This window comes from Poecilia latipinna, unplaced genomic scaffold (assembly GCF_001443285.1).
Source record: "Poecilia latipinna isolate Pla-1442-1.1 unplaced genomic scaffold, P_latipinna-1.0 Scaffold1833, whole genome shotgun sequence".
NCBI lineage: Eukaryota > Metazoa > Chordata > Actinopteri > Cyprinodontiformes > Poeciliidae > Poecilia > Poecilia latipinna.
In genome coordinates this window covers 76,050-94,994 of record NW_015114449.1, presented here as the reverse complement: position 1 = coordinate 94,994, position 18,945 = coordinate 76,050, and the positions used below count along the sequence as shown (strand labels likewise).

The window sequence follows — 18,945 nt, the reverse complement described above, 5'->3', positions numbered from 1 at the left end:
AACAAATAGATTTGTAGTCCATAGAGAGCAGAAGCTACATTTTATTGTTCAAAACAGAAGGAACTTTGTATTAATCTGGAATTTAATGTGTGTAATGAAATGATACATTAGGCACCGATGTGGTGGTGATGATAACCATGATTGCATTGAGGGCAGGATGGGATGTCTCTTTAAATGCTCACTAAGTGGCATTAATGGACTGTTCACTCAGCCTTTTAATGGAGATATTCTGTGTGATGATACCGATGCGTTAGCTGCATATGCATTAAATTGTGTTGCATTCATATTCAGCTTTCATCCTGTTACCAACGACATGTAGGAATGGCTGCTTGACAATCCAGAAGCAGAAAAAGAAGTTAAGCAACTTATAAATGTAGAAACTTTAATGCTACGATGCTCAGTAAATCAAAATCCAGCAATTCCAATTTTTCTGACTTTTAGATCAACTGATTTTGAATTATTTGCGACCTGCAACATGCATATCTTTGCACGGTTATTTCTAACAATAATCTAAAGGGCCACTATGTATACCTCTTGGGATGTTTTGGCTTATTTTATTTGAATAAGTGAAACGTACATCAAAGCATTTAGCTACAAGGCAGCCCAGTGCTAAATGTAGAAGTAAAACAATTAGATGCAAGCTTACAGAGTGATTCATTTCTTTTACGCATCAATTCAAAATAATATCAGCACTTATAAATATGGTCCGGGCACTTCATTACTTGTTGACCTGCTTAGTCATGCATTCATCCATTAAACTGATCTGATTGATTATGTGTAACAGATATATATCCAGAGCTTCTGGGAAAGTTAAAATATGAATGCAATTATTAGTGTTTGTGTATGATCTGCATTTTCTTCCTTTACTCACGCTGCAAAGAAATGGACAATAAAATCAATGCTTTAGGGTGAATTCAATGCATGTAAATGTCTGGATCAGGTGTGTATGTGGATCTCCAAGAACCTCATGACACAGTTAAAAATAAACAAAAATACCGCTTTGGTTTTACCTGGAGATAAAACTGGGAGTGCCACATCAGATGCATATAGAAACTAAATGCTGGGATGTTATTTACCAAAGCTGCTTATCTTAAGACGCCATGGAAAGGCAAGGCAGACGAACAACGTGAAAGGGGAATTAAACAGATCTAAGGCTACAGTGAGAGTAAGCTCGAGTCCTGTTCCGCTTCTGATGCAATACCGTTCTCCTTCTGCAGCCGCTATTGTTTCGGTGCCAAAATGCAAAAGACTTCAGTAAACATCAGCGGCATCTTCATTTAGCAGATCAGAATCCTGCGATGTACCTTTGGGATGATTGAGAGATTGCCAGCCAGAATGTGGAGCTGACAGTTCAGTGAAGATGATATGATGAATCATGCTGACATGAAACTGAATCTCAGAGGAAGGTTTCGAGCACATCAGGACAAAAAGAACTGCAGCTCACTGAGAGAAGAGGCCCGATGTTGGCTGCTGCTAAAAAACAAACACTTAACTTATTGTATAATCTGTTATTGTCAACCATCAATCAAACTTCACAAGTTTCTCAAATCTCATAGGATTTAAAAAAATAAATAAATAAAAAATCCAAAGTTGCCTCTCAACTGGGTGAATAATAGAACAAAAACTTTTTCCTGCACACACAACTTATATTATGAGTTTGTGTTTAACCATCAATATTTTTGTTGCAGTTTTGCTTTAGGTTGAAAAGTTAACATTTAAACACACGACTGAAGCTAAAAACCAAAAGGGTTAAATCTGCTTAAACATGGCAATTCAGTCGCCTTTTCTCTGCTGATGGTCTGTCTGGGTGTTCAGGGAGATGAAGGCTTTCACCATGTGGAGAATTTCCTCTGAACTGCAAGAAATCTAACAGCAGTTCAGCCTGAAAAGTGAGGAAAATAATATGAATTTGGATTTAAAGCGTGCCAATTTAAATCAATTTGAGGACCAATTTCAACATGTTCGCTGTAAGATGCAAAAAGTTTCATAATGACAGCTGCTTTTCATCTATGAAGTACGAGACATTTTCTCACTGCTAGTTTGCATATTTGGATTTTTGAATACAAATGAACAACTAAGAGAAAAACAGCCTGGATCTGAAAGTCGTTTAGGATTCTTTGCATCTCTACATACCAAGTCTGTCCGTTTTGCTGCTGTAAATGATTGTAGCATATCAAAACAAACTACATCAATAGTTTGATGTCATTTCCTGTCTTTAAACACAGACTAAAGGGTCTTTATATGGGGTCATGCATTTGTTTTGCAGAATCAACACGTGGCTCATTGTATATATGTAAATATTGTAGTCTTCTCCCCTTTATATCCCTTAAGTGTTTTAGCACTTTCAGCTTTTGCAATGTTTTGCCTGGTGAAGCAAAGATTTAACTAAATAAAGATGTGAAAAGAAAAGAGACGGAGCATGCAGAGGGCTAGTCAAACGTACCATTTATATTTAATCTGTAAATAAATGACATCCTCCTAACTGGTGAAGCGAGCAGCATCTTCTTTAATACCATGTCAGTCGAGTGATTTATAAAGATTAAATTGCTGGTTTGCACCCAGCAACCATAGTCAGATTATTACTGCCCACAAAGAAAAAGTGACCTCGGTGATGATGGCTCTAAACTAAAGACACAAAACCTTAAAAATATTCATACACAGAGAGTTTCATCATGTGAAAGGACATCACACTGACATTATTCCACTGGTGAATTATACTAATCCTAATCTTCAGATTAACCCAACAGGGATTTTTTACTAAATCTTTTCCCCCCCCCATCACCAAACTACAGGACTCAACGACGTTGTCTCAGAGTGGGTCAGTTCTGGCCTAAAATCCCGGCCAGGTCATTTCATGAGCTGTGTGGAGTTTCTCCACATCCTCCGGTTTTTCCGGTGGAAACGCGTCCGAACAGAAAGTTGAGCGTCACGGTCAGGTTGCATAAACAGATTTGCATCCACACATGGCAAAGCACTGACTCACATAATAGTACCCACTTATACAATCATGTGCTTATAAAAGAGCAATAAAGCTGCAATCAGCCAGGTCACAAAAACAAGTCAGTGCATGAAGTTTTAGTTAGACCAGTTTCTTAGCCGAGTTTAGTCTAGAACATTCACCTTGCATAAACACATTTCTTTGTTAGCGTAACTGGAACAAAAAACAAAAAGAGCCTAAATTTAGTCAACACATTGTGTTGGTTTGCTTCTCTCAGGGACCCAGCTTAGTTTTTGGCTACCTTCATAAAAATTACACAAAAGTTTCCATGTTATTCAATTTTAGGGATTTCAAAGCAAACTCTTTTGTCTTCTATCAAAATAATTTTCACTATTTATATGAAAGCTGCCAGCTTTAATCTGACAAAGTGTCCTTGTAGGTGAATGGTGACATGGAGACAGGTCTTGCATAAGCTCTGGGAAGAACTGAGCCAAAAAGTAAAGAATTTAGATAAAGCAGGAAAGTGCTTTTTGAACATTGTGGTAGAAGTTTTCAAACTCCTGGTTCTGCATGTGTGCAGTATTTATAACTAAGACAGTCAGAAATATCACCTTCATCACTCAAAGCCAGCTGGAGGCTCATTAGCAACAAACAACCGCCTGAAATTCATCCAGTGAAGCTGCTTATACCCTTCGCCTCATTTTGCTCAGCGCTGGGAGAAGATGAAGACAATTAGCGTCAATACGACCGCTTTTGGCTGCTTTCTAACACCTCTCATCCCCGCCTGTTCTGCATGAGCCACATAACGTACTCAGTCCATTTGTAAGAGCTCCAGCTCATTAAAAAACACTTTAACACGCTTTGATGGCTCTTTTGCCTGCTCATACACGTGCATTCATAGAAGGAAAATCACTCACCAAGCCATTGGCAAGCACATTATCACACACATTCTAGACTTCTACATGATACAGACAACATCTTTTGTTGCACCTTATTGTGCGCGGAAGTACACGAGAAACACTCATGCAGAGTAATTGCACTCTCTGTGTCTCTGTTATCCACAGAGTAATTAGGATATTTTCCGTTACAGAGAGTGGAGAGATAACAGTAAGCACACCTTTTTACCACAAAGCCATAGATCACATCAGCTGGCACCTTCCTAAACGGCCTGAACGCTTTAGGCAAAAAGGTGAAACTTGGAGAAATGATTATTTCTAAATGTTACAGCAGTATGGTGTTTTAAATCAGAATTCATCTAAAAATGTAAATCTGATTTGGAAAAAATTAGTTGCTATTTAAGGTTAATTCTTGCAAAGAGTTTGAAATGAAGTTAATATTTTGTCCACAGTAAAGTAACTGCACCAAAATGTATCTTTTTAGATTTAGACAAGTGTTTTTTTTGTTTGTTTGTTTGTTTTTTTACATTGCAGACGTTGCATGTTCTAATAAAGCTTCTTCCTGCCACAAGTCGATTTGCTCTGGGCGAAGCGTTTAAACTGAAGTTACCTACTGATTCATGCATCATGTATGAATGTGACTGAGTGAATGTGGCTCAAGTGTTTGGCATATTTAGTGGTTGGCATGAGTAGAAAAATACAATATCAGTCCATTTAACATTTACCCTTTTTTTCTAAATAAATGAACTGTTGAGCTTCCTGCTCCCACTTATTTACAGTGAATATTTATTTAAAATAGGCTGCAAAGGAGTAAGCACAAACATTTTGCATAGTTTAAGGTTAAAAATCTTTAGTCAAAAACTAAAAAGATTAGAGACGAGCAGCATTCTCAACGATGATGGAGGGGAAATTGCTGCCAAGGCAGTAACTTGATGCAATGGCTCCCTTAGACAGGTGTTCTTTACAAAATGGGATTATATCATCGATTGACTGGATTATTTTATAAATAAGATTAATGAGTGAAAATTGGACTGAATGTTTCTGTATGAATTGATTGTTGTAGAAATAATTGGATTTAGATCTCTTGGACGTGAACTGAATAAGTGTGTTTAGTAAAGAGCCTTCATATTGTGTGTGTGTGTGTGTGTGTGTGTGTGTGTGCGCAAAATGTTACTAAAAAAACACATTTTATTGTTAATGTAGGAAATAAATCAAGAGCTTCAACACACAAACTGAAATTAAATATAAAACAAAATGGCTGCATCAAAGAAAAGCACAATGCACTCTGAGTTTCATGACTAAAACATGATTCACAGGCTGGTCGGTCACTTTTTAAAATGGATATGTGGCATTTTGGCAGCAGCTCTTTCAGGCTGAGCGAGGTGAAAGGAGCCTCACCTCCGTTTCTTGAAACAGAGGTTTTCTTTTAGTTGTTCCCTTCCTGTGGCAGGCGGGCGGATCTAATGGAGACGTCCCGACCTCCTCCACCGAGCTTCAGCTTTCCTTCGCTTAGATATGCTCTTGTAAATGCAGCTTAGTGGCAACATTTTCTGCTCAGCTAACACTTATGAAGGTGTCAGACAGAGGATACTTTTTTTTCCCCCCTGCGTCTATTTGTTTAACTTCATGAACACTCGACAGGTTTCCATTTTCTTTCCAGTTTGGTTCTGAGTAAAGGCACTGATGCCCGGTTCTGATGAAACATGGTGGCAGCAGCCTGAGAAACAAAGACTGGTACATCTTATTCAATATTTAGAAAAGAATTATGGACCACAATCCAAAGAATGCCTGCAAAACACAGATTTTTCTGTTAAATGATGAAAAGTGACTTTAATGAAACTGCTATACTTTCACAAAACGTCCTAGAAATACTTCAGCTCTGTAATAGGACTGAAAAAACCTGAAGATACAAAACAGCATCAATCTGCAGTTTTACTGATCTTTTAAAACATTGCATTTGAAACTAAACTGCAGTTTATTTTCAGTATTAATGAGAAGTATTCAAACTTGTTTTAGGATTTAGTCACCACTTATTTAACTGCTACAGATCATCCATGAAGAATATTAACTAATTTTCCCCATTTGTACAAATCTCTGTACGCTAACCGTTTAAAGGTTTGTGTTTTGATGGCACATCTTAGACTTCATGCACTGCAAGCTGGTTGATTATAATCCTTTGGTTATAGGAGATGTCTAAAGAAAATCTGTTGGTTGTTTATTAAAACCATAAAATCAGTCGCAAATGCTGAAAAAGGCAATTATTTGTGAAAAATACTGTAGATAAGTTAATGAGTTGTGCTCCTTGATCAATGAAAAATAAAGGGCCCCATATATTTGGGTATGCAACATATGACGTCCAAACATCTGTAGGAATAATATATGGAAATAAATGCCTAATGGGCTGTTAATTGAAAGATATTCCATATCCTCTATTGCTCCAGACATTTTCTCTTTACAACATTCCCAGTGAATATTTTAACGTCACGTCTACAGTTTTTGCCGTGTGATTAGTAAATTAATGCTCCAATTAAAAAGCATCTGAGCTGCTTTAAATGTCAGCTTCTCACATTCATGTAATTACAAACAGAAGAAGCCGCTAAGTCACACCATCGACTCCCTGGAGGCACCAGAAACCGGCCCAAACCGCTGGAAGGAGCCGCTCTGCGATCATCAGCAGCAGAGAGAGGCTGGAAAACAGCCAGACGCTGCTGGAATAAATAAAGACTGAGAGCTGCAACACACACACTTTGCCCTTCATGCACTGGAGGAGTTGTCTTAAAGTTAAACAGCTTCCAACGTGTGTAAAGTTTTAAAGTGCAACTGAGTCCAGGAGTCAAATTCACATTCAGAGGAACCAACACATTTGTTCTTGGAGAACATTTAGACGAGGTTAAAGATGGTTTTTCTAGGCTGTTTGCGGACAAATTTATCACAGATTTGATGTCTATTGCACAACTCACTGCCAAAGAAAAACTCTGTTGCTTATTAGAGATCAGCAAAATCAACACTAAAAATGTAAAACAAATATTTCACATTTTAACTCAAGGTTTGAAAATGTCTAATTCTTTGAGAGGTTAAAATTTATAAGGAGAAATTACATATTTTCCTAACTCACCAATATTCACAGCATTGTAGGATCTAAGAATCTTTTTATTTCACACAATTATTTTCATCCCTTTATGTTTTATTTCATTGTAGTAATTTCCTACTATATTGGTGCTGATTTTGATATTGTCATTTCTTCTCTTTCTTCTAGTTGGGCCCATGTTGGTGTTACTGGTAATATTACTGACCAAATCATTTTAATCAGAAAGAAAAAAAAATGGAGGTTGGATTTTCTCATTAAATTCATTATTATTAGTTTTAATACCAGAGTATTTCAGCAGTACTGAATAAATATTGTTAAACATGAACACTCAGCCACTTGTCACCGTTTTTAAACCACTGGAGTGAAATCTGGGCTTCAGTTCCAAGTGAGCATCGTTTTAATTCAGATTTTCCTTCTTGCTGCCAAAGAGTTAAGTGTCCAGACGTGTGACCTCTACCTGCCCAACGTGGCTTCGAGTCAGACCTCATCAACTATGGGCCTAAAACCCCTGCAGCCGTTTTAAAACTTGGCAGGAAACACGGAGGAAAAGGGAGCCGGAGGGCTTGTTGCTGAGAAGAGCAGATATTTTTAGCCAAGTATTTTACCTGGAACTTTAATTTAATTGAATAAAAGAGCATTGAGACAGATCTGTGGAACCACAGTAATGTCAGGTCGCTGGCGCACACAGCCCAACATCCTCAACTTCTTGGGAAGTCAACTTAAACGACTTTTTAATTGGGAATTATGAAGCCAGGCGCTCCAGCTCACCAGCAGAATAAACTTAATTTACTGGATCGTCTGCACAACAACAAGTAATTTAAAGGTCACAGACTGCATTTATGTCCTCCCAAAACCATTATAATTTGCATTTGCACCACTCATTACGCACAATGTCAGCTCTCATCAAATAAAAACATAAAAAAAGTCTGTCCTGTAAAAGCACAGGGCCAATTTGTGTCCATTCAGGCCCTGAGCTGGATCTACAGGGTTCTCCTTGTCAGTGCATTAAATAAGCAATCTACTGCAAAAACCTCATTAAGGGGATAGTTGCCCAGCAAATTATGTCATTACAGTAATGATAACCAGTCTAGCGTACTGCAGATGAATAAGGGCGCACACAGGCTAAAACATCAGTCATTGTGTTGGGAGCCCGACACTACAGAGTTAATGCTGCAGAGATCATGCAGAAAGCACCTACTGACAGTTTTACCATTAAACCCCCCAAAAAACACAATATAGCTTTGATTAATCACAGTCATCTTCACAATGGAACCACTAAAAAAGAGAAGAAAGGGGAACATTGGTAATGTTAAAAAAGATGTGATAACGTGACTGGCAGTTCTTATTGTGCCATCGTGCAATTAACTCCCCTGGAAAGGCCTGCAGGCGATGCAAGGTCTAAAACTTAGATGACAGTTTATTTCAACAGAATTAGAACAAGTCAAGCAATTACTCCCAACAAATGCACGATTTATTATAAGGCTGTGGTTTCATTTAAAGATCAGATATACGACTGTAATCAAAGTTGGGCTAATCTTTTCACCGGAAGGTGGAGATTTGTCTGCAAAGTCTTAATTATGCAAAAAGAAATTAAGACATAAAGCTACCGTTTCATAATTTAGGACGTGGATAATGGCGGACTCTGTTTATTCTAACATGATGTATGTTTGAGAAGATAAAGAAAAAAAGGTTGTGGGTTGAAATATTATGACTACTTTTAAAAGCAATAGATAAATGCACTCTAAAAACATATAAATCAGAGACTTTACACATATTTTTTTATTGCCTTGCATGTTTTTTATGATGCTGCTATTGAATTTAAATTGAACTTAAACTTTCATTCCAGTTTTTAAATACTATTAGTGTTATAAGACTGCAAAAGAAAAAAAAAAAACATCTAATGGGAAGGTTGCAGTTGAAAATGCAGGAAGGAAAATGTTTTGGTGAGGACCAAAGAATAACTAAATAATATTGGTGGATAAATGTGTTGAAATAGAAAAACTTGTGCTAAAAGCACAAGATACAAAAATGTACAAAATATTGACAGCAGAAAAAATAAATAAATCATTGGATTTTACCAAAAAGTATTCTTTTTTAATTTTCTACTGAATCAATTAAAAATATACATTTCCGTGTGAAATTATGCAACGGCGATAAAAGCCACACATTTGAAGGCTTTTTACACATATTTGCGATATAAATGAGCTACAGTTGGAAGCAACTTTGTCGTTCCATATCCAAATAAACATGTCGATAGATTTAAAAGGAAAACTCACTTCTGTTTACCAGGTTTTCCTTGCATTGTGTTCATTGGTGGAATCACAGCATAGTTTTGCGTCCATCTCTGGAGACTCATTGTGTGTTTTGCCTGTTCTGGGTTACAGTGTCATAAACTCTGTTAAGGCTAATAAGATTACCTAAAAGCCTTAATGCAGGAAAATCACTAATGTTATAAAGAAAAGACAACATTAGCTTCAAGTTCAAGGTCAAAGTGGCCCATGAAATGTTTTATCCTTATTGAATGTAAAAAGAAATGCTGTGTCAGATATTTTCAATGTTCGTCATCCTTTCTGTGCCATGATGACTTAAATTGTGTTTGAAAAATGGTCGATTCTTTAGAGAATTGTAAAGGCCAGGAAACAAATGCCAGCTGCACGTTTACAACCTTTATAAAAGTTACTGCATGTATAAGAACAAAAACAACACTTTTTTAAAAAAGCTTATCCTTCGTTTTCAAAAAAGCGTACACTGAACTAAATGAATTTCACAACAATCTACTTAAAAAAAACAGGATTAAATCATGTAATCCAATAAAGGTGACAATAAATAAAGCCGACTATCAGCTGAATTAGAGTCTCTGCGCTCCACTTCAGTTTTCCTTTTCTAAAAGTATGATTTTAATTCTTGTCAACTAACACAGCCTCATTTCAATTCCAGGTGGATGCAATTAAGCTAAGTGGTAGAATACAAAGCGAGGCGCTCTCTGTGCTCCGACGGCTCCGGCTCCAACCTTCGCTCTCATGGCCTACAGTGAAATTACCTCAGGAGATGCTGCGTCTGACTCAGGGATGCTCCCTTAAAAAAAAAAAAAAAAACTTCAATACATGGACGTGGCAATGTCAAATCGAGGTGGTGGTTGAATTTGAAGAGACTGATGGAGAACATCAGAGCTGAATTAGGTCTGTAAATGTTTTCAGTACGTGGTAAAAAAAAAGGGACTAATCATTGATCGCTTTCATTTCCCTGATTCATTGGGCTCACAGTCCGACGACCTTGCTCTCCCTCACCTTCGTTCTCTTCATCAGTGCTGCTGACACAACGCAGCCTCTTGGGCTCAAGTGTTCCTGAAAAACAAACTCGGCTCGAGTCAAGTGGACCACAAACCAAAAAGTGTCTTTCTGGCCGTCCCCTCTCCGACTTTAATCACTGGAATGCACCACATAGAGCCATAATGGGATTCACTGTGTGGGTTCGGCTGCTGCTCGGTGAATGACAATGCTGCTGCTGGTTTACGAGAAGGACTCTTGACAGTCAGGTAGCAGCTGAGCTGCAGCGATGAATACAGAGCAGGTTGCTGAGCGAGGCCGGGCTTTGATCTGCTGGACTGTAAAGTGGTGGAAGGTAATGATGTCAAACTGAGCAATGAGTTGCTGTACATTAACTTGAGCCAACCAGGCGACAAAACGGGGTTTCTTCTGGTTGGGTCTACGCTCGTTAGTAGAGACGTCAGACTGAGACAAGGAAATTCCTTGGCCTCTTGATTTTAGGGGATTCTGTCTGAGTTTCAGAATGTCAGACGTGAAAGAATGGCGTGAATGTTGTTTTTTAATAAATGACCAGACTTATACAGATCCAACAAAGTACAATGCACCACCAAGTTTTGACAAACCTGCAAGTTGTATTTTATGGGAACAGTAACTTTAGATCTTCTCCAACATTCTCTAATATTAAACCGCTCCTAAATATCTGAGATAAACATCTGGAGTCTGAGACGAATAAAGCCCATTTCACCAAAAACACTCACTTATAAACTTACTACCTCCTATTACCACGTCCTACTTTGATATATTAACCAGACACAAAATATGAAAAGGAAAAAAAAACAGAAGAAGACATGTTTGGGTTTACCGTAGGCAGAGTCAGCTGCTGATTCCTGGTTTCGTGTTGTGGCCAACACATCAGCTGAACAAAAGATAACAACACCAGTCAGATTTCATAGTACTGTAAAGATAACACCAAAAAATCAGCGTTCATTTTACTGCAATGTTATCCTTGTATGAGACAGAAATGTTCCACTTTAGACTTAAAAATTCAGACTGGTTTCACACAAAGCGGATCATCAGTTATCAGGAAAAAAACAACAAAACGTCTCAGGATACGAGTGAAAATTTGAGCAACTGTTACAAACCAGCAGGATTTGCTATGAGGACTAAAACCAAAGAGCAATCCCAGCTACTGAACAGAACAGATAAAAGAAAAACCAACAAACAGCCCAAACACTGAGCTTTAACACAATATATGGTCAACATAGGAGAGGCAGGATGGCAATACACAAAAATAAAAACACAAGCAGTGGGGTCTTGCAAAAACATTTTACTTTTAGAGTGAAGGATACTGAATAATTTGTTGTTTAAATAATTAACGGACAGAACTTGGTCCATCTGTGACTACATTAGAGACAGAGGTAATGCCCCCAGATGGGGGATTATCAGCTGGAGAAATAGCTGGAAAGCGTAGCGAGTAAGTGGGAGATGATGACCATTACACTCAGAGAAGTGCTGTATCCCACTGGGTCAAGGGCAGGGCAGACAAAAACTGAAATGTGTTTCTTTGGCTCCACTAATGACTTAGAATTTCTCCAAAAAGTAAAAACTAAATAGTAAACCAGACAGTTCATTTTTTACGTGACCCAGATTTTCCAATTAGGTCTCAAACTAGGATGAACTCCATAACTTGGATTGTAAAATCCATGGAAACAAACCCCAGGCTGTGTTTTAACAATCCACAACCTTTACACCTCTACAGCTCATATCATAGCTCCGAAAAGAACAGATTTATCTTACTGTGACAGTTGTCGGGGTAGAAAGAGTGGTCGCCCTCTATATCCTGTTCGAACCCGGCTCTGCAGAGAAAAAACAACAGAAAAGAGCATTTATAAAAGAAAAGCTTCACACACATCAGACATGGCTTTTCATTTTGTTAGCTGCTGTCGGGTAAAGCTTATCAGGAAATCCATCAGTGACTTAGCATCTATAAAGACGAGATAAGACGTTTAATTAGCTTATCACCCACACTCCATGTCCAAGTTTTTATTTAGTTTGAAGGCCAACGAATTTCAGAGGTCGAAAGAGGTGAAGCAGCAAACTTCTTCACCTCCTCTTTGTCCTCCAATTAAAGTGGAAAAGGTGAAACTCGTCCAGACAGGAGACAGGCTGTGACAAGAGGTGAGCATGAAAAACAGTCGCGCTCGCCGTCAGTGGCAGTAAAGTGAAGCGGCCTATATCTGAGTGCAGCGGCAGTAAATGAAGCCATTTACCCTCGTCTGAGTGTCTGTCTCTGGGTCTGAGTCCCTGTTGTTTACCGAGCCTGCCTTCCTCACCGCCGACACTTCCATCTGACCTTCAAATCAATTTTTAAAGGGACTACAAATCAGGATTTCACAGCCACGGAGCACAAAATTACTTCCGTAAAGCAAAGGTGTCCAAGACGAGGAGCTGTGCTTTATTTTCACCGTTAGTCCGCGTGAGGAAATAGAAGTCATTTGACTGTTAAAAACTAAAAGATAAAGTAAAGCAAAATGAGGGCAGAAGGAGGTGAAACCTTATTCCGCTTTATTTTCCTGCAGCACACAGTTGACATCCCACCAATGAAGTTGTATCGATTAGGCCGATGCGAAAGAACAATGGTTCCTGCTGTAGAAACCGCAGCCATCCCTCATGTTTTGTCGCTGGCGTTTTATTTTATCTCGATGTTTTACAAATAAAAATAAAAGCCTTGAGAAAGTTGAAATGGGGTCATGACCGTCTTACTGAATAGTTTCAGCCCACATCGGAAATAGTGTTTCATCAATATGAAGAATCTGACGCCAAAGAGAAAAGTTCTGTTTGGCATCGGTTGTAGTCACATTTCTCTTATTGATGATCCCCCATCCAATTCTACAGTCATGTGAAAAACAGGGTACGTCTGGATGTTTAAGACTAATTTCAGCAAAATCGAGAAATTATAGACATCTACACAAATAGAAAAGCAGGTAAATCTAGTCTGGACTAAGTTAGCACACTACAACATTTGTTCCCACTTAAAATAACCAGAATAAGACACAGGTGAATCATATGAGGAGCTCAGGATGAGAACAGTGTTGCATAGCGTTTTGAAAGAGGTTTGGCCTGTTTAAACCACATACATTTGCTAAAGGAACTTTTCAAACGCCACTACAATGTTCTGAAGTAATGTACAGAAAGCTTTAGCTACTGTTGATGAAAGACTTGCTTTTGTTTAAGCTCTGTGAAAACATAAAGGTCCTCAAGTGAGTGAGAAATGAGAGTCGAAGCTGATTCCCTTCGTTTCTCCTCATCTTTTCCGAGACAAAACCACCAGTAGAGTTTGGTGTTTTTGGTGGATTGGTTTGTAAAAGCACATCTAGTAAAAGGTCCTATGTTTGCCATGATCTGTGCCAGAGTCATTATTAAAGAAAGTTCCAGTCTTCCTGTATGGGAAAACGTCATTTTCCATCGGTATAAAAGAAAGCAGTTGTTAAAAACTCGTTTTAGTTTAATGAGCTGCAAGATTACTGCTATAAAATGTTATCAATCCCATGATTTTAACTAACCCGCCTTTCTTCTCCTCCCTGGTTTTACAAAACTATCCTTCCTCTACATCCGTCTTCACTAATGTCTCTGAGCCGTATTTAACTCCTCTCACCTCGTTTTCATTTTACACCCCAGCAGATTTCCTGGTGTGATGCTGCAAGCGAAAGTCTGCGGCTCAGCAGACTGCACTGCCTGAACAAGGGTGAGCACAAATGCCCAACCGCTCACCAACTGTTGTGTTAAAGAGAACTCAGTGCACGGCTTGGAGTTGTCATTCAGAGCGCTGCATGGACCAGCCAGGACGCGGAGCATGCAGAAGACAAGCATCGAGAGTTTAACCCCCCCAAAAAATGACTTTAAAGCAAATGTGACACAATCTGCAAGATTTCTTCACATATGGATCTGTCTGATTGGGATCTAAGCATTCATTCATAGGTGTTGTGTTTGAGAAGTAATACAAAGAGTGAGGCTTCAGTTTCTTTTGTCTGGGATCATTTCAAGCCAAATGATGCACTTTGGGTTAAAATGTCATTCTGTAATGATACAGCCTGTCAGATATTCCCTTCTCTGCCATTTCGATGCTTCTTGTGGCAGTAATGAACATCTGTCTGTGTTATGACGAGGTCTCAGGGCAACTCTGCGCATTGAAAATATATGTAAATGGATGCAACACCACTTGCAGCAATGATGTTATACCCTGAGCATACAGAAAGTGTGATTCCAACATAGAATCAAGCTGAACTCGGCACAAAATGCACCTCTAAGATGCATGCATGCAAAAAAGTGAAAAGAGCAGAGCAAAATGGCCGAGGGGTTTTCTGGAAACCTCTGGTGCTAATGAGTTATTTTATTTTACTCAAGAACATTTAAGTTGGATTTGGCTCCAAAGTCTTGACATGAGCAGAGAGTAAAATGAAATCTGGTTAAAAATCTTAAGTTTGACATGAACCCAACATCCTAAACATCGACTGTGGGCTTGTCCTGCCTCGATTATCCATTCTATCCTCTTATGGGTCAGATCCTTTGTCACAAAGCATTTTTCTCAAAATATGAAATGCACACACAGTCTATCCTTTAAAAAAAAAAAAAAAAGGGGTTGCACATATTCCTCTGTGGAGAGACCTGCAGGACCCTTAGAGGCATTTGGGGAAAGCATGAAACGCATTTTACCAAGATACAGCGTATTTACACTTCATTTAAGCCTTCATTAAATCACTTTAATTTATTAAACGTACATGCAGCAGTGAACTTTAAACTTTGATGGGTTATGCATTTGCATATGAAGTCCTCAGCATTTCTTAGTTGATTGACTGAACATCTCATTTGATCACTCGGCAGGTGAACCAGAAGATTTGTCTGCAGTAAAATGTGTTCAGCAAACTTCAGAACGGAGACAAACGTGATTTAAAGTCCATCTCTGGGTTTATTCCACACTCAGAAACCGTGGCAGTAAATGGAAATTAAATTTTCTTCAACAGTGTGACTGTCCTCCTTACGTTTCCTTTTATTGTGTTCTTTAAGTCATCCGTTGATACTGTATTTACATGGCGGTATAATAAACATGCATTACACTAAGTAAATTATGTAACAGACGAGAAGTGGAACATTCAGAGCCCATTTAATGAAATGTAAAAGCATCATTTTAATTTCCTCCTCTCATGCACTCCACTTCATATCTCTGTACCTCATATTTGCTAACTCGTCCACCCCCTCAGCCACTCAATATTTATCTCCCCTCATTGCTCGTTTTCTCTCCTTCCTTCTCTTGCTGCTTTTCAGCTTGAGCTTCATTTCCACCAGCGTGGGCTGAGCTGTAAGTGAGGAGGGAAAAAAAAAAAAAGGAGAGAACAGGAGGAGGTCGATGCAACGGTGAGCAGCTATATATCCCAACCGCTCTCAGGCACCTGAACGCCTCGCTCATCTAGCGGGGAGCGACTCGGAGGAGGGGATGAAAATAGACTCGGTTGGAAAAGACAGCCAAGTTATCAGACGCCGGCGTCGCTTACATTGTGATTTCACGTCCCCGGTGTTGAGGCTCGGCGGTGGAGGCGTTAACGCATTTGGAAGACTGTGAAATGTAATTGCGATGTATGCGCGGCTGCGGGAGTTTACTGCTAAATGAACATTCACAGGTTGTGTGTACTTCAAAGAAGTAAAAGTTATTGAGACTTTGAACAGCTTGAGGTTTACTGACAACTTCATTTGACACAGAGCAGCTCAAGTCTTTAATAAAGCTTTGAATCAAATGAATGGAGGAAAATATTTCAGGCAGTCTGGTTGGGTGTAAATAATATTGCATTTTGCAAAACATGATTCAAGTTTGAACGCCAGAAAGTGGACTAACTTGATTTCTACGCATGCAAGCATCTAATGCAAACGTAGCTATAAAGGTTTATAAAATAGAACTCGCATTGTATATTTTGAAACTAGGAAAAAGGTTTGCTTTAGATAAGAACTAATCCCCTTTTCATCAGAGTGAGGATACCGAAAGAGCTTTGAGAAAAGCTGTGAAGACATTTACCGGTCGCGACCCAAGACAGGACTTCACTTCAAAAATCTGAAGCAAAACTGGAATATTAAAAAGGAGGAAGCTCCTCAATATGGGATTAGAAGAGGTTATTAGACACACAGAGGTAAGAGGTTTGGGCTGAGTGAAGGTGATGGAGGAATATTGTGAGTAAAAATACTCATAAAGTCACTGCATGTGACTGAATGTCTTTTCCCCCTTTGGGTTCCGTTTCATACAATGCAAAATATTAGTTGTTCATGATGAACTTGGAAAAATGTCATTAATGCTGGAGTGAAAGCACAAAGTATTTTTTTTTTTTTTTACAAAAATGGCAGATTTTGTAGCATCATTTTATAACTTTAATTGGTTTTGGGACAGAATGTGAGCATGTTTAGTGTTGGTTGGATTTTCTTAAAAGTAGAAGTATTGGCAACACTATTTGAAGCACAAGACTGACATCACACTGTCAGACATGACACCTATCATGAACATGAAGGAGTCTTTATGAATGTCTGTGACTGTTGTCATGAACTGTCATTTGGTAAATAACATTTTAACTGCAAAGTTGCTTTAAAAGTTTCATTAAATGTCAATTAAAAGTGCCGACTTTGCCTTATTTGGTAAATAAAGACACTTTGATGCAACGTTGACTAAACTAGAGGCTGCATCTATTCTATAATACGACTTTGAACTCGTAAAACCAAAACATAATCGGCTCCAGTTTTAACAAATGCTTGCTCTTCATGCTGGCAGCCAAGATGACTCTTTCCATTTCATCTCTCCTTCAATCTACCACCTCCTTTCTAAGACGGTTCAGTTTCTGTTTCGGGACGATGTTATGCAAGACGTTACACTCTTCCTCTTCAGCTCTTTCTATTCTTACTTCATCATCCTTCCCCTCCACGTCTTTCTTCTCCCTGGAGGAAATCTTTTACTCATCAGCAGAATTTTGCGAAGCTAAACTCACTTCAGCTTACAGACAGTCGAGCAAAACTCTGAGCCGTCGCTCTGCCCGTGGAGGCTGCTCTATATTTATCCTTCAATCAGCCTCACTGAGGTCAGCCTGAGCAACGGCTCTGTGCTGCTTTGATTTGATAAGACCTCAAGCCATCATTTCATAAAATGATGCATTGTGTGGTTTGACATCACTAAAAATCTCATGGCATGTTAATCTTATCGGATTTCGACACTGAAACTTCAATTTTTTTAATCAAACTCTGAAAAAAGTATGGGAAAAAACACACTTTACTGAAACTACTTTACAGGTGTAGCTGAGCGGTCCAGTGTAAAGGATGTCAGAATGCATTTGATAACATTTTAAACTTTAAAGTCACATGACACTAGAGCATTTACACATCCTTTAAAGGAGGAGAACTTGGTCCTTCTCACTTGCTCCATTAAGCTTCAGTTATATGAGCATGATATTTTGTTTTGCTGGTCTTCCCTTCTCCCAGATGGGGATGCTGGAGATGCAGGAAGAGGACCTGCGTCTCTGGAGCTGGAGAGTTTGATGCTAAGTGAGGCGGACCAAACGCAGGACGAGTGGGCTGCTGTGACTTATATTGCTGTGATGTGATGCTAATAGAGGATAATGACTGAACTTGGACAAACTTTCTTCCACTGCCTTGCAGAGTGTGGAAGACAAAAAAGAAATCGGAACAGAGCCTGTAGCGCTCAACTTCTTCAGTTTGTCAGGAAGCTGTAACTCATTATGAGGTTGACTGCGGGGAATAACAACCGCCTTCAAATCGTGTACAAGTCTGAGACTTTAGAAGCATGCATCAGGTGGTTTTAGTAAAACTGCAGCCACTCTCTCACCTGGGAAATCATTTTTGTTGCAGTTTGCTGTTGCTTTAGCCCTCCTCTTTCTGCTGTTCACTCCGTTTACATCAGTCTTGTTAAATAAAGTTTTCATTTTATTTCACAACATGCAGCTCAGCGATTGGCTCCATCCTGATTCAGAGTTAGTCTGTCATCTCTGAAAAAAGCTGTGATTACATCTAGAGCGTTTTTTTTCCTCTAACCCCAAGTAGTAAACACTCACACATAAATTATTGGTCAAATTAATTCAATGTCTAATTAAATAAAATGCACTTTTAGAAACACACAATCATTTGGACTTAAAAACAAAACAAAACAGAGATTTCAGAATTCAAACAGTTTTTGCAGTTTTCACACCTCTTTTCCACACGCAAACTGAAATAAAAAAGATTTTCAATGTTTCATAAAGTGAGTTTTTCATAAAGTGTTTTTGTGGACCCTTTGTGACTGATACAATCCAACCATTACTTAGTGTTTCAATGGTGTGGGGAGATTTAAGTAAAGCTTCAGCGTTGATTTCCTGCACATCTGATGCTGTGGTATGCAGAATGTGATCTCCAGCTAAGCCTGATGGCCACAGATTTATCGGACATGCAGAAAAAGTCTGTGGCATTATAATGTAAACTCAGAGGCCAGACATACCGTGAATATGTGCCACTGCTAAAATGTTTTCATAAAAGCTTATGAAATGTTGCACAAATTAATTTTATACACCATTCACATGCTTTGTCTACACTAAAGAAGATTTAGACACTGGGAAAGTTGAATGCTTGCATCATAAACTGTGTATTGACAATACACACAAGCAGCAGATTCAGAAACAATTATTTAGTTTGTGAGAAAATACCGACTACATCATGCTAAAAAAAAAAAAAAAAAAAAAA

At 38.6% G+C, this 18,945-nt stretch overlaps 1 protein-coding gene across 3 annotated transcripts in view; it reads right to left on the bottom strand.

The window, feature by feature from the left end:
• LOC106934605 (semaphorin-6D-like) overlaps positions 1–18,945 on the bottom strand; it is an 86,228-nt gene that overhangs the window by 11,204 nt on the left and 56,079 nt on the right. For all 3 annotated transcript variants that reach the window (XM_015014601.1, XM_015014602.1, XM_015014603.1), the window contains 2 exons: positions 11,986–12,044; positions 11,051–11,104 (listed from right to left, as the gene is read on the bottom strand). In XM_015014601.1, coding sequence (XP_014870087.1) covers positions 11,051–11,104; positions 11,986–12,044 — 113 coding nt within the window. The remainder of the gene's footprint in view (positions 1–11,050; positions 11,105–11,985; positions 12,045–18,945) is intronic.